General features: G+C 46.5%; 1 protein-coding gene across 1 annotated transcript in view; it reads left to right on the top strand.

Moving 5' to 3' along the window:
* Positions 1 to 24967, top strand: part of LOC126262931 (protein madd-4-like) — a 469727-nt gene that overhangs the window by 121041 nt on the left and 323719 nt on the right. The window contains exon 3 of the mRNA XM_049959860.1: positions 19388 to 19627. Coding sequence (XP_049815817.1) covers positions 19388 to 19627 — 240 coding nt within the window. The remainder of the gene's footprint in view (positions 1 to 19387; positions 19628 to 24967) is intronic.

Raw genomic sequence — 24967 nt, 5'->3', positions numbered from 1 at the left:
GTTGTGCCACAAACTCCTCTTCTCCCCAATTGTATTCAATACCTCCTCATTAGTTATGTGGTCTACCCATCTACTCTTCAGCATTCTTCTGTAGCACCACATTTCGAAAGCTTCTATTCTCTTCTTCTCCAAACTATTTATTGTCCATGTTTCACTTCCATACATGGCTACATCCCATACAAATACTTTCAGAAACGACTTCCTGACACTTAAATCTATACTCGATGTTAACAAATTTCTCTTCTTCAGAAACGCTTTCCTTGCCATTGCCAGTCTACATTTTATATCCTCTCTACTTCGACCATCATCAGTTATTTTGCTCCCCAAATAGCAAAAGTCCTTTACTACTTTAAGTGTCTCATTTCCTAATCTAATTCCCTCAGCTTCACCCGACTTAATTCGACTACATTCCATTATCCTCGTTTTGCTTTTGTTGATGTTCATCTTATATCCTCCTTTCAAGACACTGTCCATCCCATTCAACTGCTCTTCCAAGTTCTTTGCTGTCTCTGACAGAATTACAATGTCATCGGCGAACCTCAAAGTTTTTACTTCTTCTCCATGGATTTTAATGCCTACTCCGAATTTTTCTTTTGTTTCCTTTACCGTTTTCTCAATATACAGATTGAATAACATCGGGGAGAGGCTACAACCCTGTTTCACTCCCTTCCCAAACGCTGCTTCCCTTTCATGCCCCTCGACTCTTATAACTGCCATCTGGTTTCTGTACAAACTGTAAATAGCCTTTCGCTCCCTGTATTTTACCCCTGTCACCTTTAGAAAGAGAGTATTCCAGTCAACATTGTGAAAAGCTTTCTCTAAGTCTACAAAAGCTAGAAATGTAGGTTTGCCTTTCCTTAATCTATTTTCTAAGATAAGTCGTAGGGTCAGTATTGCCTCACGTGTTCCAACATTTCTGCGGAATCCAAACTGATCTTCCCCGAGGTCGGCTTCTACCAGTTTTTCCATTCGTCCGTAAAGTATTCGTCTGTAAAGAATCGCGTTAGTATTTTGCAGCTGTGACTTATGAGACTGATAGTTCCGTAATTTTGACATCTGTCAACACCTGCTTTCTTTGGGATTGGAATTATTATATTCTTCTTGAAGTCTGAGGGTATTTCACCTGTCTCATAGATCTTGCTCACCTGATGGTAGAGTTTTGTCAGGACTGGCTCTCCCAAGGCTGTCAGTAGTTCCAATGGAATGTTGTCTACTCCCGGGGTCTTGTTTCGACTCAGGTCTTTCAGTGCTCTGTCAAACTCTACACGCAGTATTGTATCTCCCATTTCATCTTCATCTACATCCTCTTCCATTTCCATAATATTGTCTTCAAGTACATCTCCCCTGTATAGACCCTCTATATACTCCTTCCACCTTTCTGCCTTCCCTTCTTTGCTTAGAACTGGGTTTCCATCTGAGCTCTTGATATTCATACAAGTGGTTCTCTTCTCTCCAAAGGTCTCTTCAATTTACCTGTAGGCTGTATCTATCTATCCCTAGTGAGATAAGCCTCTACATCCTTACATTTGTCCTCTAGCCATCCCTGCTTAGCCATTTTGCACTTCCTGTCGATCTCATTTTTGAGACGTTTGTATTCCTTTTTACCTGCTTCATTTACTGCGTTTTTATATTTTCTCCTTTCATCAATTAAATTCAATATTTCTTCTGTTACCCCAGGATTTCTACTAGCCCTCGTCTTTTTACCTACTTCATCCTCTGCTGCCTTCACTACTTCATCCCTCAGAGCTACCCATTTTTCTTCTACTCTATTTCTTTCCCCCAATTCCTGTCAATTGTTCCCTTATGCTCTCCCTAAACTCTGTACAACCTCTGGTTCTTTCAGTTCATCCAGGTTCCATCTCCTTAAATTTCCACTTTTTTGCAGTTTCTTCAGTTTTAATCTACAGCTCATAACCAATAGATTGTGGTCAGAGTACACATCTGCCCCTGGAAATGTCTTACACTTTAAAACCTGGTTGCTAAATGTCTGTCTTACCATTATATAATCTATCTGGTACCTTCTAGTATCGCCAGGATTCTTCCATGTATACAACCTTTTTTTATGATTCTTGAACCAAATGTTAGCTATGATTAAGTTATGCTCTGTGCAAAATTCTACCAGACGGCTTCCTCTTTCATTTCTCTCCACCAATCCATATTCACCCACTATGTTTCCTTCTCTCCCTTTTCCTACTCTCGAATTCCAGTCACCCATGACTATGAAGTTTTCGTCTCCCTTTACTACCTGAATAATTTCTTTTATTTCATCATACATTTCATCAATTTCTTCATCATCTGCAGAGCTAGTTGGCATATAAACTTGTACTACTGTAGTAGGCGTGGGTTTCGTGTCTATCTTGGCCACAATAATGCGTTCACTATGCTGTTGGTAGTAGCTTAACCGCAGTCCTATTTTTTTTATCCATTATTAAACATACTCCTGAATTACCGCTATTTGATTATGTATTTATAACCCTGTATTCACCTGACCAAAAGTCTTGTTCCTCCTGTCACCGAACTTCACTAATTCCCACTATATCTAACTTCAACCTATCCATTTCCCTTTTTAAATTTTCTAACCTACCTGCCCGATTAAGGGATCTGACATTCCACTCTCCGATCCGTAGAACGCCAGTTTTCTTTCTCCTGATAACGACGTCCTATTGAGTAGTCCCCGCCCGGAGATCCGAATGGGGGACTATTTTACCTCCGGAATATTTTACCCAAGAGGACGCCATCATCATTTAACCATACAGTAAAGCTGCATGCCCTTGGGAAAAATTACAGCTGTAGTTTCCCCTTGCTTTCAGCTGTTCGCAGTACCAGCACAGCAAGGCCGTTTTGGTTAGTGTTGCAAGGCCAGATCAGTCAATCATCCAGACTGTTGCCCCTGCAACTACTGAAAAGGCTGCTACCCCTCTTCAGGAACCACACGTTTGTCTGGCCTCTCAACAGATACTCGTCCGTTGTGGTTGCACCTACGGTACGGCCATATGTATCGCTGAGGCACGCAAGCCTCCCCACCAACGGCAAGGTCCATGGTTCGTGGGGGTAGGGCATTATCTCACTGAAATATAAGCCAATGGTAGCTTGCCTGGAGGGGCAACAAAATGGGGCGTAAAGTATTGTCATGTACCGCTGTGCTTTAAGGGTTCCGCGGACGACACCTAAGGGGTGCTGCTGTGAAACGAAATGGCGCCTCAGACAATAACTCCAGGCTGTCGGGGCGTATGGCGGGCGACAGTCGGGTTGGTATCCCATCACTGTCCAGGACGTCTCCAGACACGTCTGCGGCCTGAAAGCGCATGGCCTGTTAGACGCCGTCTAAACCCACTGGGCAGAACAGCTAATTAGGATTGTGGAAACAGCCAAATAAGGTTGGGGTCAGTTTCACCTTCTAATTGTAATTTAATAACACATTTACAACCAAAGCGGCACACAGCCGAACCTTTATCAAATGGCACTCTGTCATGGCTGAAGGCCTCCAAACAAGAAATCTTAAAAATCAACAGATTAAAATGCAGTTAAAATAGCAAAGAAAATAATTAAAGAAACATATATCACAGCTAGGCAGAAAGCCTCAAGGCAAAGTAGATAGAACAAACAAATGCAAGATGCGATACAAATGGCTGAAGGCCACAATTAAGTTTCAGAAATTTAAAAATATATTACCATAATCTTTTAAAGGCAGAAGGCCGCAGTTTTTATGCTTGAAAGATAATTTTAAGAATAAAGTTGCAAGGCTGAAAGCCCACAATTAATTTTCCAAAATTAAAAAAAAAAATAACCATAAGCCTTAAATTTTAAGTAGCTGAAAACAGATAATTAAACACCGGTGGGAAAGACAATAAAGAGAACTGCACTCAGAAGCCTCCAGCTACTACACTTTATCCGTCGGAACCCAACCAGGGGACAGCCATGGAGCGACCGAGACAACGACTTGCTTGCCATCAATCAGTAAATGAGAACTCAAACACAAAAGGTTACGAACGTGATAAACCACAATGATGTATATATTAGCTGTCAAAATTACACACCATTTTGGACAGTGGCAACAGGTGAGGAAAGGACGCTGCCTGAAATTACGTTAGTGGCCAGGGCAGGTAACCGGAACACCAACGGCCACAAGTCAGAAAATTCCGTTGGTACACTTGAATTTGAAATACGGTAATATAGTTAACTTCACCCAAAAGGAAACCTGCCTGTATTTAAGTCAGTGTCCAGGGTAAGTAACCAGAACAATAACGACCACAAGGCAGAAAATTTCCCTGGTGCACTTGAATTTTAGTCAACCAATACAGTTAATTGCACCACATGGTGGCTAAATTTCAGCAATAGAAACACTCGGTGTTGCTCACAGGAAAATCTCCCCAACAGCGAACCACCGAAACGAACCACCACAACATGAATGGACGTGGCTTGGGTAGTTGAAACCACTACTCAAGTTTGACGTCCTGGTTCGGTGGACCACGAAGCTCGTAGCGATCGTTTTGTCTTAGCAGAAGAGCCAACACCGTGTTACGAGTGGAGGCCGAAATGTACGCGTTTTAGCCCACGCAGGCTGGCGTGAGGAGGGAAGAACTATACTGGCGTGAGGTCTGGAACATGACAAGGAATGAGAATTCAGAAAGCGGACGTAATTAGTTTGATACTTAACTTTAATCCATTAATGTTGAACGTCGCTCTTGACGGTACATGATTCACAATATTATCTGTTCAGAATACATTCTTGAAGATAGTAATTATAGTAACTGAATATGGCGCATTGCTAGGTCGTAGCAAATGACGTAGCTGAAGGCTTAGCTAAACTGTTGTCTCTGCAAATGAGAGCGTATGTAGACAGTTAACCATCGCTAGCAAAGTCGGCTGTACAACTGGGGCGAGTGCTAGGGAGTCTCTCTAGACTAGACCTGCCGTGTGGCGGCGCTCGGTCTGCAAACACTGATAGTGGAGACACGCGGGTCCGACGTATACTAACAGACCGCGGCCGATTTAAAAGCTACCACCTAGCAAGTGTGGTGTCTGGCGGTGACACCACAGATCGGACAGCTCCGCACATACTCCGACACTGCGCAGGGACCACCAGCGGACACAGCCGCGCGTGGAGATAACTTACCTGGTCCGCAGCAACCGACCGACTCGCCACAGAAAGCGTACAACATCTAAAATAGTCGTCAGTGGACATATCGCCAGCTACATACACAACCTGACAAACACTTGGACGAAGACCTGAACGGTACCCAACAGCAAGTAAGTATACACGAAGACAAATCGGGAGTTGATGCGCGCGCACACACACAGCCGACTCATGAACGTTCGGCGAGCCAAAACGTGTCGTCCGGTAGGACGACCGACCGACGATCCACCAAGACCGTGGCCCGGCTCAAGTGATGCGTGGCAGCAATGGTCGGGCGAGCCATGTCGACCCAGGCCTCACTGCTCCAACCCGACTGCACTAGCACCGCATGCAACTCCCCGACTGGCAGGTCCGGACTGCGCTCCAGACGCTTTCCAACTGACTGGCAGCCCGAACTCACCACCCGAACTCGCTTACCACAGACAACGACTGCGAAGTAATAGCAGTCGAGCAAAGATACTACGAGAGGGGACATATCGATACGCGATGCTAGCGCCGCTCACGGTCAGGCAAAGCAGTAACTCAGTGACAGTAGTAATTTAAATCAACGTAATGAGGTGGAAGTACGTTAAAAACAGAGTGTAAAATAGATGATGGCGGGAACACGAGCCACGCACGGCTCAGCCTGGATTAGAATTGTTTTCTGTGATGAGTCCCGGCTTCGAACTGAGCCCTCATAACCAGCGAAGAAGTGTCTGAGAACGCCTCGATCTGACTGTTGTCCTCATGCTGCCCGACAACCAGCAATGGTGATGGGTGCCATTTCGTTCATAGCAGGACTCCTTTGGTTGTCCTCCGCTGCACCCTCACAGTACAGCAGGACGTCGACAACATTCTACGCCCTGTTTTGTTGACCTTCGCCATTCTGGGCTGAGATTTCAGTAAGGTTGAAAGGGTACAGTACCACCTGACATTGAAAATAGGTACAACATTCTTCGTTATTCTTGTCAGAACAACATATTTTTTGTAATAATAACTCAATTTCACTTAATACACCGAAGCCGGATACCAGTGTAGGAAAGAATGACAATTTGTTTATTTAATTGATCACATGTGCACTCCCACAAAATAAATCCCTACATCCAATTTGGTGAGATCTGTGAAATGAATGAATGTATGGTCGTCTGCTAACCGCAGATACTGAATGTGAATATATGATCATCTCTGAGACGATCCTTTGGTCACCTTTGGTGGAACCAAATAGATGAAATTTACCGGAGCTTTGAGCGCCTGAAATGTGGCTGACCAATACGATAGCAAGGTGCTCCCCCACTTCGGTAGAGGTGCGAGATGACCTGAAGAACGGCCATGTTTTCGGCACTCTGCCACTGGATCTAGTGTTGGTAAGACCTGTCTTAGGTGTGCTCCGTAAAGACAAAAGAGTGGAGAGAATGGTATGCATGTGGAATACTTAAGAGTAGTTTGGAATAATAATTTCTCTATTTCAGGAACTTTTGTAGGGAGAATTAAATGTCAGGCAGGTAATATTAAGGGGACCGTAGTAATCTTCGGAAGTGACCAACGGTCACAATGAAACCACGTGTAGCAATAAGTTGAAATACTTCCGAGTGCTTAAGTTAGGCTGAATTACTAGTGTGTGTACTATAAGTTGGAAATATTTAAGAAATGGCGTGTGCAGGACTTGAAATTAGAGAAGAGTACTTCCACGTGGTGAGTACTGTGTGAGTCTCAATCTGTGTATGAGACAAAGGATAAAGAGAAGTACTCGTCCATGGTATCAGTTGAGGGCTCGTGTGTGTGATGAATATGTTCTTAATATTACTTTGCATGTTACGTTTCTGTGTGACGCTTGATTCAAACTACACTCCTGGAAATTGAAATAAGAACACCGTGAATTCATTGTCCCAGGAAGGGGAAACTTTATTGACACATTCCTGGGGTCAGATACATCACATGATCACACTGACAGAACCACAGGCACATAGACACAGGCAACAGAGCATGCACAATGTCGGCACTAGTACAGTGTATATCCACCTTTCGCAGCAATGCAGGCTGCTATTCTCCCATGGAGACGATCGTAGAGATGCTGGATGTAGTCCTGTGGAATGGCTTGCCATGCCATTTCCACCTGGCGCCTCAGTTGGACCAGCGTTCGTGCTGGACGTGCAGACCGCGTGAGACGACGCTTCATCCAGTCCCAAACATGCTCAATGGGGGACAGATCCGGAGATCTTGCTGGCCAGGGTAGTTGACTTACACCTTCTAGAGCACGTTGGGTGGCACGGGATACATGCGGACGTGCATTGTCCTGTTGGAACAGCAAGTTCCCTTGCCGGTCTAGGAATGGTAGAACGATGGGTTCGATGACGGTTTGGATGTACCGTGCACTATTCAGTGTCCTCTCGACGATCACCAGTGGTGTACGGCCAGTGTAGGAGATCGCTCCCCACACCATGATGCCGGGTGTTGACCCTGTGTGCCTCGGTCGTATGCAGTGCTGATTGTGGCGCTCACCTGCACGGCGCCAAACACGCATACGACCATCATTGGCACCAAGGCAGAAGCGACTCTCATCGCTGAAGACGACACGTCTCCATTCGTCCCTCCATTCACGCCTGTCGCGACACCACTGGAGGCGGGCTGCACGATGTTGGGGCGTGAGCGGAAGACGGCCTAACGGTGTGCGGGACCGTAGCCCAGCTTCATGGAGACGGTTGCGAATGGTCCTCGCCGATACCCCAGGAGCAACAGTGTCCCTAATTTGCTGGGAAGTGGCAGTGCGGTCCCCTACGGCACTGCGTAGGATCCTACGGTCTTGGCGTGCATCCGTGCGTCGCTGCGGTCCGGTCCCAGGTCGACGGGCACGTGCACCTTCCGCCGACCACTGGCGACAACATCGATGTACTGTGGAGACCTCACGCCCCACGTGTTGAGCAATTCGGCGGTACGTCCACCCGGCCTCCCGCATGCCCACTATACGCCCTCGCTCAAAGTCCGTCAACTGCACATACGGTTCACGTCCACGCTCTCGCGGGATGGTACCAGTGTTAAAGACTGCGATGGAGCTCCGTATGCCACGGCAAACTGGCTGACACTGACGGCGGCGGTACACAAATGCTGCGCAGCTAGCGCCATTCGACGGCCAACACCGCGGTTCCTGGTGTGTCCGCTGTGCCGTGCGTGTGATCATTGCTTGTGCAGCCCTCTCGCAGTGTCCGGAGCAAGTATGGTGGGTCTGACACACCGGTGTCAATGTGTTCTTTTTTCCATTTCCAGGAGTGTATAATACTCTGAGAGAGAAGCAAGGTGAGTCAGCCGTCTATCCAGCAATGCCACTTGGCTTGCATTGCACAGGAAGACGTGCATATGTCCTCCAGTGTTCGTAGTAGGAAAGGAAAGTTACGAAGTGGGGCAGTGACGTGTGAAACTGGGATGAACATTAATTGAAGTGGGAAAGCTGAAAGTGATGCGATTATAACGTTGTGACTATTCTTGGTGTTGCATTGTATGTTGCCAGTGTGGTGTATTTCATGTAATTTAAGTATGTGTGGTTTGCATGGGAGAGTAGCAAGATAGTTTCAGAGGTAGTGGGTTATGCATGTTCCTTTTGTGCCGCTCGGTCTGGAGGAAATTTTCGTGATGATGGGTGTGAGAGTCGAAGTGTGAGATATAGCAAAAGATCCACCATCCTATCCAGAAAGTGCACTGTAGCGTTAAATAATTACGAGACCATAAGATAGAGAACCACCTATGTAAAGCCATGCCCACTGGGCGGAATTTCTCATGTGTTATTGCGTAGGTTATAGAATTTGTGTGTTTAGGTTATAGAATTTATGGGAATAAATAAGATAGTGAAAAGAAAGGGATTGGTGGCCTTTTCCTTCGAATAGTATGTTGTCATGATACCCAGAATTTATAATGTGTGCGCCATTCATATTCAGTGCGATGGCCACGTGTTGATCAATGCCGTTAAATAAGAAAGAAAATGTGGTATTGCCAGTGCGTAGTGAACAGTCAGAGTTGTGTAAGTTACTAATAGTCAGATGTGCGTTTCCGTTTCCGTTGCGTAAAATTCAAACAGGAGAACCTGACTGTTTGATGCCACAGTATGAGCAAGGCATGTGGGTGTCTCTCAAGGTAACACTCGCCTGCACACGGCAAGAGTTTCTACAGCTTGTCTTCGCTTTTGTCAAACCCAACCTTGGCCAGCAAGGTTGTCGGATCTGTCCCCTATTAAGAACGGTTGGATCATTATGGGCAGGGCCCTCCGATCATCTCTGCATTTTGACGATGTAGCCCGCCAATTGGACAGAATTTGGCACGATATCCCCCACAGCAACTACTCTGTCATTCATTGGCAAACAGAATAACTGCTTGCAGAAGATCCAGAGGTGGATCAACTTGCTAACATTGTGAAGCTCTTTCTTGAATAAATCATCAGTGTTTCTGAAATTGTTGTAACTCACCACTGGTTTTCTTCCTATTCATTGAGAGGCAGCCTATGGGGGGTTACTTATATTCACCAGAAGGAACTTCTTTTGATCATTATTATTCCTTTTGTTCCAGCCTGCTATGATGGCATATCCTGTTCACAATCGCTCTTATTTTTCTTTGGCGACGTAACCTTCTCTGAATAGTTTTGCCCGTTATTTGAAATAGATTTAGACCCTCTAAATTTTAGGAACAATTCCTTCACTGATGGAATTTATTAAGGTCGCAACGGATAACGCAATGGTATTCTATTGGACAGTAAGAGAAAGCTACGTACCGTTACCTAAACTTGAGCCACGCACTTTGGATTTTAGAAGCGAAATCATCAATACTACAATTTTCAGATGTATTGAAAATAAATTAACGATCACGGAAATAGCTTCAAATGATAAAATATTTATTTTTGACTAATGTTTCGCATGTTAACAGTAATATTTTTGCATCTAATAGATGGACAAAACATTCCTGGTACATTTATATACGATCTAAAGGCTTTCTCATACGAGAATAACAAGCCACGTCGGCTTTAATCTGTAAAGTCCTGTGGGGTGGGAAAATCTGGGGAGCACGTGGTCACTGCTCAAGTTTGTAACACAGACATTCACATGCACTAATTCACGCGGCAAACAAAATGTCGACAGCATTTATTAATGGTTAGAATTGTATGCACCTCGTGGCTGGTGTCGAGCAGGACTTTGGTGGCTGCATATCTTTGCGTGAAGCGCTTGGAATCAAATCGATTCATCTCGCCGAACATACGCTCGGTACAGTTTTATTGATAATTTAAAATGTTCCGCACAAATAAAATAAAATGGCAGACAGTAACTTTTAAGGCTTGTGCTGTGCTTTGAATCTACACTACTGGCCATTAAAATTGCTGCACCATGAAAACGATGTGCTACAGACGCGAAATTTAACCGACAGGAAGAAGATGCTGTGATGTGCAAATGATTAGCTTTCCAGAGCATTCACACAAGGTTGGCGCCGGTGGCGACACCTACAACGTGCTGACATGAGAAAAGTTTCCAACCGATTACTCATACACAAACAGCAGTTGACCAGCATTGCCTGGTGAAACGTTGTTGTGATACCTCGTGTAAGGAGGAGAAATGCGTACCATCACGTTTCCGACTTTGATAAAGGTCGGACTGTAGCCTACTGCGATTGCGGTTTATCGTACCGCGACATTGCTGCTCACGTTGGTCGAGATCCTATGACTGTTGGCAGAATATGGAATCGGTGGGTTCAGGAGCGAAATACGGAACGGCGTGCTGGATCCCAACGGCCTCGTATCACTAGCAGTCGAGATGACAGGCAACGGCTGTAACGGATCGTGCAGCCACGTCTCGATCCCAAAGTCAACAGATGGGGACGTTTGCAAGACAACAACCATCAGCACGAACAGTTCAATGACGTCTGCAGCAGCATGGACTCTCAGCTCGGAGACTATGGTTGCGGTTACCCTTGACGCTGCATCACAGATAGGAGCGCCTGCGATGGTGTACTCAACGACGAACCTGGGTGCACGAATGGCCAAACGTCATTTTTTCGGATGAATCCAGGTTCTGTTTGCAGCATCATGATGGTCGCATCCGTGTTTGGCGACATCGCGGTGAACGCACATTGGAAGCGCGTGTATTCGTTATCGCCGTACTGGCGTATCACCTGGCGTGATGGTATGGGGTGCAATTAGTTACACATCTCGGTCACCTCTTGTTCGCATTGGCGGCACTTTGAACAGTGGACGTTACATTTCAGATGTGTTACGACCCGTGGCTCTACCCTTCATTCGATCCCTACGAAACCCTAGATTTCAGCAGGATAATGCACGACCGCATATTGCAGGTCCTGTACGGGCCTTTCTGGATACAGAAAATGTTCGACTGCTGCCCTGGCCAGCACATTCTCCAGGTCTCTCACCAATTGAAAACGTCTGGTCAATAGTGGCCGAGCAACTGGCTCATCACAATATGCCAGTCACTACTCTTGATGAACTGTGGTATCGTATTGAAGCTGCATGGGCAACTGTACCTGTATACGCCATCCAAGCTCAATTTGACTCAATGTCCAGGCGTATCAATGCCGTTATTACGGCCAGAGGTGGTTGTTCTGGGTACTGATTTCTCAGGATCTATGCACCCAAATTACGTGAAAATGTAATCACATGTCAGTTCTAGTATAATATATTTGTCCATTGAATACCTGTTTATCATCTGCATTTCTTCATTTTAATGGCCAGGAGTGTATAAACCGCGTGGTCGCGCCTAACGGAAATGACACTATTATGACACTGATTACCTGAACCAGAAATTGTAACCAGAACCTAAATGGTAATTCAAAAAATTGTTAGGTGAAGAAATTGTTGAGATTAACAAATTATTATTAACAGAGTCAAATACCTTTTGTTCCTTGTTCGACACAGACGTTCTGAGGGAACGTCTGATCGCTTACCTGTCTTCAGAACAACTCCACCTGTAACCGTCGCGTGGAGCTCTCTCAGAACCGCCCGAGGTGGTGGGGGCGGCCCATGACCAGTCTCTGCTAGAAAAACATTTTGCTTTACTCATCTTTGGCGAAGTCCTCCTGTTCCTGTCCCTGCTCTCCGCCTTCCACCGACACCGTTTAGGTTGGTAGAAGATTAAGAAACCCACCACTTGTCTGGTTCGTCTGATACTGCATTCAAATCATTCACATTTGACCACACACTTTCAGGAAGGGTGAAAAATGGAAATCAGGACACAGGAGAAATGTGTAAACCCTTATTGCTTCTACAGGCATGCAGTTGTTGGGCCTGAGATTAATTAGTTGCATCACTCATTTTTTTAATCATGTAACGACAACTATTGTGACGTTACGTTGTAATCATTCCTTTGCCTGTACATGTACATCAAATCTACCAATTTCCGTTCCATTGGGATATTCCTTTGCGGTGCCTCGATTTTTTTCCTAGAGTGTACGCCTACACTTTTAAAAGTGAATTCACCAACTGTCAAAGTAGTACTCTCATTCGTGCTATCGTCACCACCATGTAATCTGTTTTCCCCTCGTTAATTTGTAGCCCAGGTTTCCTTGTAATACTTCAGTAAGAACTTATTACGAGCTGCAACTCCTATTTGCTATCACTTATAACAACATCGTCGGCATATGTAAGCCGATTTATTGTGTTATTACCCAGTCTTATTCCAGCTGAGCTTAATCTTTTGTGTTCCTGTCTACATTTTCTAAAACTGAATTAAAAAGTTCGTCTACCGCCACGAATTTAAGAGGACTTGCTTCTCCCACCGCAGCGCTGAGAATGCTAAAAGCACATAGGCGCAACCTCTTTCTCACTTTCGAACGAGAGAAGTAAGCGAGACAATTAATTCCTCTTCGCGGTCGTGGGATGTCGGGGCGGCTTTTTGAGAAACAACTCGGTGAGCCTGCGGCGGAAACTTGCGTCCGCCGCATTCGGAAGCACATTAGTCGCAAATTAATTCAGCCGGGTGATTGATTGCAAGTCCCGGGGCGGAGCTCTCTTTAATTTAGGGCCCTCCTGAGGCCTCCCCCTGCGCTTGACTTGCATTATTTTCTAAATTCAGCCGGGCTCAAAGCAGTACCTGGCGAATGACGTCACGCGATACGAACATCTGTTGTAGAGTTTTCTGCTAACGTTGAATACGTCATTCTTAAGGAAACAAAAGCAGCGGAGCGACGGTTGTTCAGCCATTGGGGTAGCCTAGGTGTGAAGTTCCTGGGCAAGGACGCAATACTGTACTTACGAAGAAAGCCATGTCGACTGATGGAAACAGTAGCTGTCATTCAAGACAGATCCGTAGAAAGAGGTCTCACTGGTGTGGTGGAGAGGGGAATCTGTTTGGTTTTAAGCATAAGAAGCCAATATAGAGCGTCGTGTTGTTCAAGACACACCACATCCTTGTGGGCGAATGGGGAGGTTCTTTGGAATGACTGGAGAAATTTAAATCAGACATTAAATTTTGTTTGGTACACTTGTGACTTAATAACTGGAAAACTTCTGAAAGATTGAGGCTGTAACAGACTCACAGCAACCATAGTGAAAGACACATAATAGACAAGGGCGGAAACGTGAATATAAAAAAAAAATGTTCAAATGTTTATGAAATCTTATGGGACCTAACTGCTAAGGTCATCAGTCCCTAAACTTACACACTACTTAACCTAAATTATCCTAAGGACAAACACACAGCCGGCCGAAGTGGCCGTGCGGTTAAAGGCGCTGCAGTCTGGAACCGCAGGACCGCTACGGTCGCAGGTTCGAATCCTGCCTCGGGCATGGATGTTTGTGATGTCCTTAGGTTAGTTCGGTTTAACTAGTTCCAAGTTCTAGGGGACTAATGACCTCAGTAGTTGAGTCCCATAGTGCTCAGAGCCATTTGACAAACACACACACCCATCCCCGAGGGAGGACTCGAACCTCCACCGGTATCAGCCGCACAGTCCATGACTGCAGCGCCTGAGACCGCTCAGCTAATCCCGCGCGGCGTGAAAATAAAAGTTATCCTGAAATATATTGAGAAGTTTCAAGCCATCTCTGGAAGAACATAACTTATTATGAGAAAAGAAATACTCTTTGGATAAGAAACCATTAGCACACATTGGAAAGTGGAGTGGATGAAGTGTGAAAATAATGGGAAACGACGGATATTAGCGTGACATTTGAAGTTTTCGATGTCGTTAGGCAGATTGAGGACAAGATGGAGATGTTTCAGTGTGAGGCGTGGAGATGATTGCGGGAATCCACAACTGATACTAGTGTGGAAATCATAGGTTTCAGGGTCGATAGCTTGATTGGTGACAATCTGAACGACGTTTGAGTGAAATCCGATTATCTTGACTGACACGTGCAGGTTGTGTGATTAATGTTGTCACAGAGGAGTGTAACCAGTGGGCAGTTTAAAATGTACACTATCTGATCAGAAGTATCTGTATGCACCTTTGGAACGCAGTATTGACCACTTGACGTCATTAGCGGCGCATCCAGCAGATGAAATGGGTCATTCAGGAGGACTGAGACTTCGAACGTGGGCTAGTCATTGGAAATCACATGAGTTTCAAATCCAATAGGGAGAGCCAGAACATCGAGTAAGGAAACAGTTGTACAAATCTTCAATAAAAGTTATCTTATGTAAAAATGCTGTTTCATTCTACCTCATACCCGAGCCAAGGAAGAACCCACCCAGCCCACATGCTGTTAGGAGAGAAAAATTAATTAATTTAGTATTTTCACCCTGACATAATGCTTTAGAATGCTGATCCTGACAATTGACTAGCATCAAAAGAGAAAACCCAGTTACATTTAGTATCAGAACTGTTACACAGGCGATAACAGTGTCACCTGGCGAGGAATGACTGCTCGTCAGAAGCCCGCACGGTGCATGTAGTATCAGTGAGTGTGTTGTCCATGTGTAGAATGGAGAAGTTGTGTGACCTATCTGAGTTTCACCGAGGGTAGATTGTGATGACCCGGAGGGTCGGCAGGATCATTTCGACAACTGCACGACTTTTTGGTGGTTCGAGGAGTGCTGTAGTGAGTATCTTCAATACATGGTGAAACCAGGGCGAAACCACGTCCAGATATCGTGTAGATGTCGGACGGCAGACTGGCAAAACAGGACAGGCAGCGAACTGTGGCGGAAATAACGTCAGACTTCAATGGTGGGCAGGGTGTAAGTGTGTCTGCACACACACACGCGCACACACACACACACACACACACACACACACACACACACACACACACACTGTGCACCGAACACTCCTGACGAGGGACCTCTGCAGCCGAAGACCCATGCGCGTGCCAATGTTAACACCAGGTTGTCAGCAACTACGGCTGAAATCGGCATCTGACCATCGGCACTGCCGGCCGCGGTGGTCTAGCGGTTCTAGGCGCGCAGTCCGGAACCGCGCGACTGCTACGGTCGCAGGTTCGAATCCTGCCTCGGGCATGGATGTGTGTGATGTCCTTAGGTTAGTTCGGTTTAAGTAGTTCTAAGTTCTAGGGGACTGATGACCAAAGATGTTGAGTCCCATAGTGCTCAGAGCCATTTGAACCATTTTTTTCTTCAGTCCCGTTCTTGCAGAATCTTTCTCCGGCTGAAGCAATGTTGGAGATTTGGTTTTTTGCCAGATTCCTGTGATTCGCGGTACGCTCGTGAAATGGTCGTAGGGGAAAATCCCAGAGTCATCGCTGCCTCGGACGTACTGCATCCCATAGGTCGGGCGCCGATTACAACACAACGTTCAAACTCACTTAACCCTTTCGTGGGCAAAATTACTGAGCAGTTTTTTTAATGAATGGAGAGCAGATAGTGGTTAACAGATAGGTATATTTATCATACAGAATATCAAATTTGTTCCAACTGTGAAAGTGAGGTTACACAACAAGATGGGAAGTATTCTTCCTTCCTTGGAGTTAAATGACAAAAACAACTTTTTCAATATATGTCATATTTACCTGATAAATTTACTTCGCTTGTTACACAGATTGTTCACAATTACTTGCTATGAAATTTTCTGAAACATGGGTCTATGCAAAGTGGTATTTGACAATATGTACAAACACAGCGAGTGCTCTTTTCCGCAGCATTGGTACTACAATGACGGCACGTCCAGTATGTTTCTCCTAAAATGGGTTGATGCTCCCCTACAGCGACAAGACGAAACTCTTCAGGTACTTTACCCCTTTTTGTCAGAAAGACAGATTTTTGTCCACGCCTTTTTTGGGATGAGAAGCCAGCGATCAATTGTCTGGCTAGATGGATCCTGTATGTGAGCTGATCATGCTGTCCTCTTTCTCTTTTACTTATTTTCCACAGGATAAAACTGTTCACTGCAGCAACGTCCATCAGGAAATAAAATATTCTATGCCACCATTTTACAGAAAGTCTGCCAATAGCATAACTTTCTCTTAATTGATCAAACTTATCGACACCACCCATTATTTTGTTGTATTCTGCCACAACTTCAGGACAAGAAATCTCTGTACTAGTACCATTCTTGTTTTTCCTTTTCATTGTTGCTGTTTCTCATGGGTCATGAATTGAGGACAGGAAAGTGAGTGGACGGTTATCCATCCATTTTACTGCAGAAATGGCTCCTTTTGTTTCAAACTGGAATTCTCCACGTTCCAATTTTACGTTTTCCGTCATAAATTTGGGTAAATCAAAAGTATTTACCTTATACTATAGCTGTGAGGAAAAAATCACAAAATGTCACGCAAGCAGCACTGAAAGGCTCCTCTACAGAGCAACACTCAGCTATACAATGCCTCTGCGCGAAGGTACAGCAAAAACGGCGGGAAATTCCAATTGGAAGCAGTACCCTATACTGTTCACTAGGTGGTAGCACCGTACAGAGGTGGGAACTGTGAAACCCACGGGACTAGGAGCGAGTTCATTGTAGTGGGAAGCATGTTTCCCACGGCTCACGAAAGGGTTAAATCTGCCATTGTAGCAGCAGTAACAGTGCGCCAGACACTTGTTGTCTTATATTGGCGTTGCCGACCGCAGCGCCGTCTTCTGCCTGTTTACATATCTGTGTATTTGAATACGCATACCTATACCAGTTTCTTTAGCGCTTCAGTGTAGCTAGTGTCTAATTGCACTCAGGGGTAACGGCCCAAGAAAGGTTGGGAAACACTGTACTAGATTCTCTCTATGCCTAGATGTAGGGGTCTACGGATGCTAAATAAGGCGCTGAGAGTGTATACAGGGTGTTACAAAAAGGTACGGCCAAACTTTCAGGAAACATTCTGTGGTGTCACCGCCAGACACCACACTTGCTAGGTGGTAACTTAAATCGGCCGCGGTCCTGTAGTACATGTCGGACCCGCGTGTCGCCACTGTGTAATCGCAAACCTAGCGCCACCACATGGCAGGTCACAAGACACGGACATGACCTCGCCCCAGTTGTACGGAAGACATAGCTTGCGACCAGACGTACGAAGCTTTCCTCTCATTTGCCGAGAGACAGATAGAATAGCCTTCAGTTTAGTCCATAGCTACTACCTAGCAAGGCGCCAATTGTATCAGTGCTAATAGCGTACTAATATTCAAGAGAGATGTATTCCAACAAGAGAATAAAGATAAGTATTAAACGCATCTACGTACTTTTCCTCTTATTCATTAATAAGTCTCATGTTCCAGAACTTCAAGCCCGTCTGCGTTAGTTTAGCGTGCACCTAGCTACCTCATTGTGTCTATGCTGTATGAAATAGACACAACACATTCCTCACACACAAAGAAAGAAAATATGTTATGTGGACATGTGTCCGGTAACGCTTACTTTCCATTGTAGAGCTCATTTTATTACTTCTCTTCAAATCACATTAATCATGGAATGGAAACACACAGCAACAGAACGTACCAGCGTGACTTGAAACACTTTTATTATAGGAATGTTCAAAATGTCCTCCGTTAGCGAGGATACATGTATCCACCCTCCGACCCATGGAATCCCTGATGTAATGTGCTGATGCAGCCCTGGAGAATGGCGTATTGTTTCACAGCCGTCCACAATACGAGCACGAAGAGTCTCTACATTTGGTACCGGGGTTGCGTAGACAAGTGCTTTCAAATGCCCCCATAAATGAAAGTCAAGAGGGTTGAGGTCAGGAGAGCGTGGAGGCCAGGGAATTGGTCCGCCTCTACCAATCCATCGGTCACCGAATCTGTTGTTGAGAAGCGTACGAACACTTCGACTGAAATGTGCAGGAGCTCCATCGTGCATGAACCACATGTTGTGTCGTACTTGTAAAGGCACATGTTCTAGCAGCACAGGTAGAGTATCCCGTATGAAATCAAGATAACGTGCTCCATTGAGCGTAGGTGGAAGAACATGGGGCCCAATCAAGACATCACCAACAATGCCTGCCCAAACGTTCACAGAAAATCTGTGTTGATGACGTGATTGCACAATTTCATGCGGATTCTCGTCAGCCCACACATGTTGATTGTGAAAATTTACAATTTGATCACGTCGGAATGAAGCCTCATCCGTAAAGACAACATTTGCACTGAAATGAGGATTGAAACATTGTTTGATGAACCATTCGCAGAATTGTACCCGTGGAGGCCAATCAGCTGCTGATAGTGCCTGCACACGCTGTACATGGTACGGAAACAACTGGTTCTCCCGTAGCACTCTCCATACAGTGCCGTGGTCAACGTTACCTTGTACAGCAGCAACTTCTCTGACGCTGACATTAGGGTTATCGTCAACTGCACGAAGAATTGCCTCGTCCATTGCAGGTGTCCTCGTCGTTCTAGGTCTTCCCCAGTCGCGAGTCATGGGCTGGAATATTCCGTGCTCCCTAAGACGCCGATCAATTGCTTCGAACGTCTTCCTGTCGGGACACCTTCGTTCTGGAAATCTGTCTCGATACAAACGTACCTCGTCACGGCTATTGCCCCGTGCTAATCCATACATCGAATGGGCATCTGGAAACTCCGCATTTGTAAACATTGCACTGACTGCAAAACCACGTTCGTGATGAACACTAACCTGTTGATGCTACGTACTGATGTGCTTGATGCTAGTACTGTAGAGCAATGAGTCGCATGTCAACACAAGCACCGAAGTCAACATTACCTTCCTTCAATTGGGCCAACTGGCGGTGAATCGAGGAAGTACAAAAATGAGCTCTAACATGGAAATTAAGCTTTTCCGGACGCATGTCCACATAACATCTTTTCTTTATTTGTGTGTGAGGAATGTTTCCTGAAAGTTTGGCCGTACCTTTTTGTAACAGCCTGTATATGTGTACGCGCTTGTCTGCAGCCGTGCCCGGAGGCGGGCGACTTCCGGGACGAGCAGTGCGCGGCGCTGAGCGGCGAGCCGTGGGAGGGCGAGCTGCTGCGGTGGTCGGCGCACGAGGACGAGGCAGCCCCGTGCGCGCTCACCTGCCGCGCCACGCGCCCCGACGGCTCGCTCGTCGTCGCCCGCCTGGCCGACCGCGTCAGGGACGGCACGCGCTGCCGCCCCGGCTCCCTCGACATGTGCATCAGCGGCCAGTGCCAGGTGCGTACCGCCACTCACTCTTCTCCATCTTTCTTCACTTGTTACGCATTTTCCTGTTGCTCACTCCTGATCTACATCTACATACAGGGTGACAATTACTGAGCTATATGAAAAAAAAACGTAAATTACACTTGTGCTCATAAATAAAGGATAATGCTGATACATGGTTGTTGTGTACATAGTTCCGTGTAGTCAGCGCGTACACAACTTTCCCACTAGAGAGCGCCCCGCTAAGCACAATAGCGCAGGCGCAGCGCTCGTCCGTCTCCGCACTACGAGATGTCGCTGCCTTAGAGACGGGCCAAATTCTGCTTCCGCCGATCCGCGTATTAATATGTAACGCAGCCAATGAGATTGCTGCTAACGTAGAACCTTTTCTCCTCGCGGATCACACTCACACAGTGATACCTGAATGCACGAGGCATTATAACGAGTGTACAGACCTCCGATTAGTCAGTCTGCATTAGTCTGCATTTGTCTGTAGTCAAGTTTCAGTCTGCGCCTAATAAGATTATCATATTCCTGTACATAGCCATGAAGAGAAATGTATAGACACTTTGTCAAGTATCAGAGATATGTGAGAATAAGATTAACATACCAAGACCAAAGGAACTTCAGATTGTCAATTGTAAATAGCATCCAGAATCAAGTTACGTAAGGTTTATGCTTGTTATTATTTTAATAAATGTGTGTGAAAATTAATCAAGTTCTGTTTAAAGTTGGTCACCATCAATCTGCTACTCTAAGCGTGCAAGTGGCATTTCTATCGTCTGACCTAACGGCAGAAGATAAACACGCCACTATAAGACCACGAGACATATTGCTGACACTCGCCTACTTCGTTAGAGCGACAAGTCAAATAATCTGATGGTGTGTGTACTGAGGGTCACACCACAGTGGTTAAACAACGCTCTGGTGGGCGATTTTCGGGTCTGAATCACCTCGGGGTATGACCATGCTGCGCATTTGACCTGTGGTCGTCGCACGGTGGCGCTGGCAGCAGTCCACATACGCAGAGGTGTGTTGGTTCATGTCAGAATACGGTGCATCGAGTAAGAGTGCACACGTTTTCAGACGTCATAATCGTGACTGTGTGTTGAAAATGGTTCAAAGAACACAATTTATGACGTTATGAGCGGTAGAATACTAGGGGGACTGCAGGCTGGTCAAACACAGCAGGTCATAGCATGGGCTCCCCGTGTGCCACAAAGCGTGATCTCAGGATTATGGCAACGATTCCAGCAGACAGGAAACGTGTCCAAACGCTACAGTACGGGACGTCCACGGCGTACAACACCACAAGAAGACCGATATCTCACCATCAGTGCCCATAGACTGCCACAGAGTAGTTCAGGTAGCCTTGCTCGGAACCTTACCGCAGCCACTGGAACAGTTGTGTCCAGACACACAGTCTACAGACGACTGAACATACACGGTTTATTCGCCCGGAGACCTGCAAGGTGCATTCCACTGACCCCTGGTCACAGGAGAGCCCGTAAAGCCTGGTGTCAAGAACACAGTACATGGTCATTGAAACAGTGGTCCAGGTTATGTTCACTGTCGAGTCCAGGTATAGTCTGAACAGTGATTCTCGCCGGGTTTTCAACTGGTATGAACCAGGAACCAGATACCAACCCGTTAATGTCCTTGAAAGGGACCTGTATGGAGGTCGTTGTTTGTTGGTGTGGGGTGGGATTATGATTGGTACACGAACACCCCTGCATGTCTTTGACAGAGGAACTGTAACAGGTCAGGTGTATCGGGACGTCATTTTGCAACAGTATGTCCACCTTTCAGGGGTGCAGTGGTTCCCACCTTCCTCCTGATGGATGATAACGCACGGCCCCACCTAGCTGCCATCGTTGAGCAGTACCTTGAAACAGAAGATATCAAGCGAATGGAGTAGCCTGCCTGTTCTCGAGACTTAAACCCCATCGAGCACGCCTGGGATGCTCTCGCTCGATGTCTTCAAACTCCTAGGACACTTCAGGAGCTTCGACAGGCACTGGTGCGAGAATGGGAGGCTATACCCCAGCAGCTGCTCGACCACCTGATCCAGAGTATGCCAACCCATTGTGCGGCCTGTGTACGTCTGCATAGTGATCATATCCCATATTCATGTCGGGGTAGATGTGCTCCAACAGTGGCGTGTTGTAGCACATGTTCCGGGGCGGTTTTCTCAACTTATCACCAATACCGTGGTCTTACAGATCTGTGTCGTGAGTGTTCACTATGTGCCTATGCTATTAGCGCCAGTTCTGTGTAGTGCCACGTTGAGTTACACTACATTCTGCAGTTATCCTTAATTAATGAGCATGAGTGTAATTAGAAACTACTCCGTCCACCCGCTTTATTCAACATATAAACGTCACTACAGATATTCGGATTTAGGTTAAGACATGTTTGATATGCCTGCCATCATTGGCGATGATGAGCCTCTGAAGTGTCGGAACATTGATACTGTTGATGTGCTCCTGAATGGCTGTTTTCAGCTAAGCAATGGCTTTGGGGTTATTGCTGTACGCCTTGTCTTTACTACAGCCCTTCAGGAAGGAGTCGCATGTGTTCAGATCCGGCCAATCGAGGCCTATGCCAGTGGCCTCTGGGTACCACAGAGCCAGAATGTGATCCCCAAAGTGCTTCTTTCCCAGGACATGAAACACTCTTCTGCTTCGATGGGGTCGAGCTCTGTCCTGCATGAACCGTATCTTGTCGGAATCAGGGTCAATCGAGGCCTATGCCAGTGGCCTCTGGGTACCACAGAGGCAGAATGTGATCCCCAAAGTGCTTCTTTCCCAGGACATGAAACACTCTTCTGCTTCGATGGGGTCGAGCTCTGTCCTGCATGAACCGTATCTTGTCGGAATCAGGGTCAATCGAGGCCTATGCCAGTGGCCTCTGGGTACCACAGAGGCAGAATGTGATCCCCAAAGTGCTTCTTTCCCAGGACATGAAACACTCTTCTGCTTCGATGGGGTCGAGCTCTGTCCTGCATGAACCGTATCTTGTCGGAATCAGGGTCAATCGAGGCCTATGCCAGTGGCCTCTGGGTACCACAGAGGCAGAATGTGATCCCCAAAGTGCTTCTTTCCCAGGACATGAAACACTCTTCTGCTTCGATGGGGTCGAGCTCTGTCCTGCACGAACCGTATCTTGTCGGAATCAGGGTCAATCGAGGCCTATGCCAGTGGCCTCTGGGTACCACAGAGGCAGAATGTGATCCCCAAAGTGCTTCTTTCCCAGGACATGAAACACTCTTCTGCTTCGATGGGGTCGAGCTCTGTCCTGCATGAACCGTATCTTGTCGGAATCAGGGTCAATCGAGGCCTATGCCAGTGGCCTCTGGGTACCACAGAGGCAGAATGTGATCCCCAAAGTGCTTCTTTCCCAGGACATGAAACACTCTTCTGCTTCGATGGGGTCGAGCTCTGTCCTGCATGAACCGTATCTTGTCGGAATCAGGGTCAATCGAGGCCTATGCCAGTGGCCTCTGGGTACCACAGAGGCAGAATGTGATCCCCAAAGTGCTTCTTTCCCAGGACATGAAACACTCTTCTGCTTCGATGGGGTCGAGCTCTGTCCTGCATGAACCGTATCTTGTCGGAATCAGGGTCACTTGGTCACTTTTGATAATAGGGGATGAAATCATCTTCCTAAACCTTTACGTACCGTTCGGTAGTCACCCTGCCATCAAGGAATATCGCACCGATTGTTCTGTGACTAGACGCTGCACGCTGCACAGTCACCCGTTGACAATGAAGAGACTTCTCGATCGCGAAATGCGGATTCTCAGCCCCCCCCCCCCCCCAAGTGCGCCAATTTTGCTTATGGACGAACCCATCCAAATGAAAGAGAGCTCCGTCGTCCAACCAAACCATGCGGATACGCATACTAATTCTCGTCGTGGCCCGAGTCCAAGCGCGCGGTTTGAACGTCCTAACGCAAACCATTCAGACGTTATTACGATTTTATTTCGTATAGTTCAATAATTGTCATCCACACCATGGTGCGTGGCACATGGTACCTTTTACCACTGCTACTGATTTCCTTTCCTCGCAACGTGCACTCGGTTTGTCTGCCAGGGGGCCTCATCCAAGATGTGGAGGCGGCCTTGCCTATGGCTATCGAGCGTACGGGTTGCAGTTGTCTGCAAGTAGTTGCTCACGTCGGCACCAATTATGCCTGTCGCTTGGGTTCTGAGGCGATCCTCAGTTCGTACAGGCGGCTGGCGAATTTGGTGAAGACCGCTGGCCTCGCACGCGGGGTGCAAGCAGAGCTCTCTATTTGCAGCATAGTTCCCAGAGTGGATCGGGGTCCTTTGGTTTGGAGCCGAGTGGAGGGTCTCAACCAGAGGCTTCGTCGACTCTGTGATGGTCTTGGCTGCAGATTTCTAGACTTGCGCTATTGGGTGGGGAATTGTAGGACGCCCCTAGATAGGTCAGGGGTGTACTACACAAAGGAAGCGGCTACTCGGGTAGCAGAATACTTGTTGTGTGCACATGGGGTTTTTTTAGGCTAGGCAGTAGTGCGAGGTGTCCTGATGAACACTCACCAGTCGACGGGCAGGCAGGGAAATCAGGATGCGCTCAGTGTAAATACACTTCAGCGATCAAGATATTAGCAGTAAATTTTCAGAGTGTTCGGAGTAAAGTTCCTGAATTTACTGCCCTCCAGGAAACTTGTGGCGCGCAAATTATTCTCGGGACTGAGACCTGGCTGAACCCTGAGATAGGAAGTTCTGAAATATTTAGTGAGGGTTGGAACGTGTATCGGAAAGACAGATTAGACACCGTAGGAGGTGGTGTCTTCATTGCAGTTGACAAAAATATTGTGTCTACTGAAGTCGAAGTAGAGTGTGATTGTGAAGTTATCTGGACAGGGCTAGGGGAAACGAAGTTAATTGTGGGGTGTTATTACCGGCCACCAGGTTCCACCGTGACAGTTCTAGAATCATTCAAAGGGAGTCTACACTCTACATCTACATCTACATTTATACTCCGCAAGCCACCCAACGGTGTATTGCAGAAGTACCCGGATCATGCTATATTAGTCGGAGGCGACTTCAACCTACCTAGTATAGACTGGGATGTCTATGGATTCATTACAGGTGGTACAGACAAGCCGTCGTGTGAATTACTTTTGAACACATTATCCTAAAACTGTCTTGAGCAGATAAATCGGCAGCCAACGCGTAATGGAAATATTTTAGATCTGGTAGTCACGAACAGACCAGACCTCATGGGCGGTGTCAGTGTTGAGACAGGGATTATTGATCATGATGTTGTCATTACGACTATGGTTACGAAAGTTATAAAGTCGGTCAAGAAGGCTAGGAGAGTA

This window comes from Schistocerca nitens, chromosome 6 (genome assembly GCF_023898315.1).
Source record: "Schistocerca nitens isolate TAMUIC-IGC-003100 chromosome 6, iqSchNite1.1, whole genome shotgun sequence".
Taxonomy (NCBI): Eukaryota; Metazoa; Arthropoda; class Insecta; order Orthoptera; family Acrididae; genus Schistocerca; species Schistocerca nitens.
This window is presented reverse-complemented; position numbering and strand designations above follow the sequence as displayed.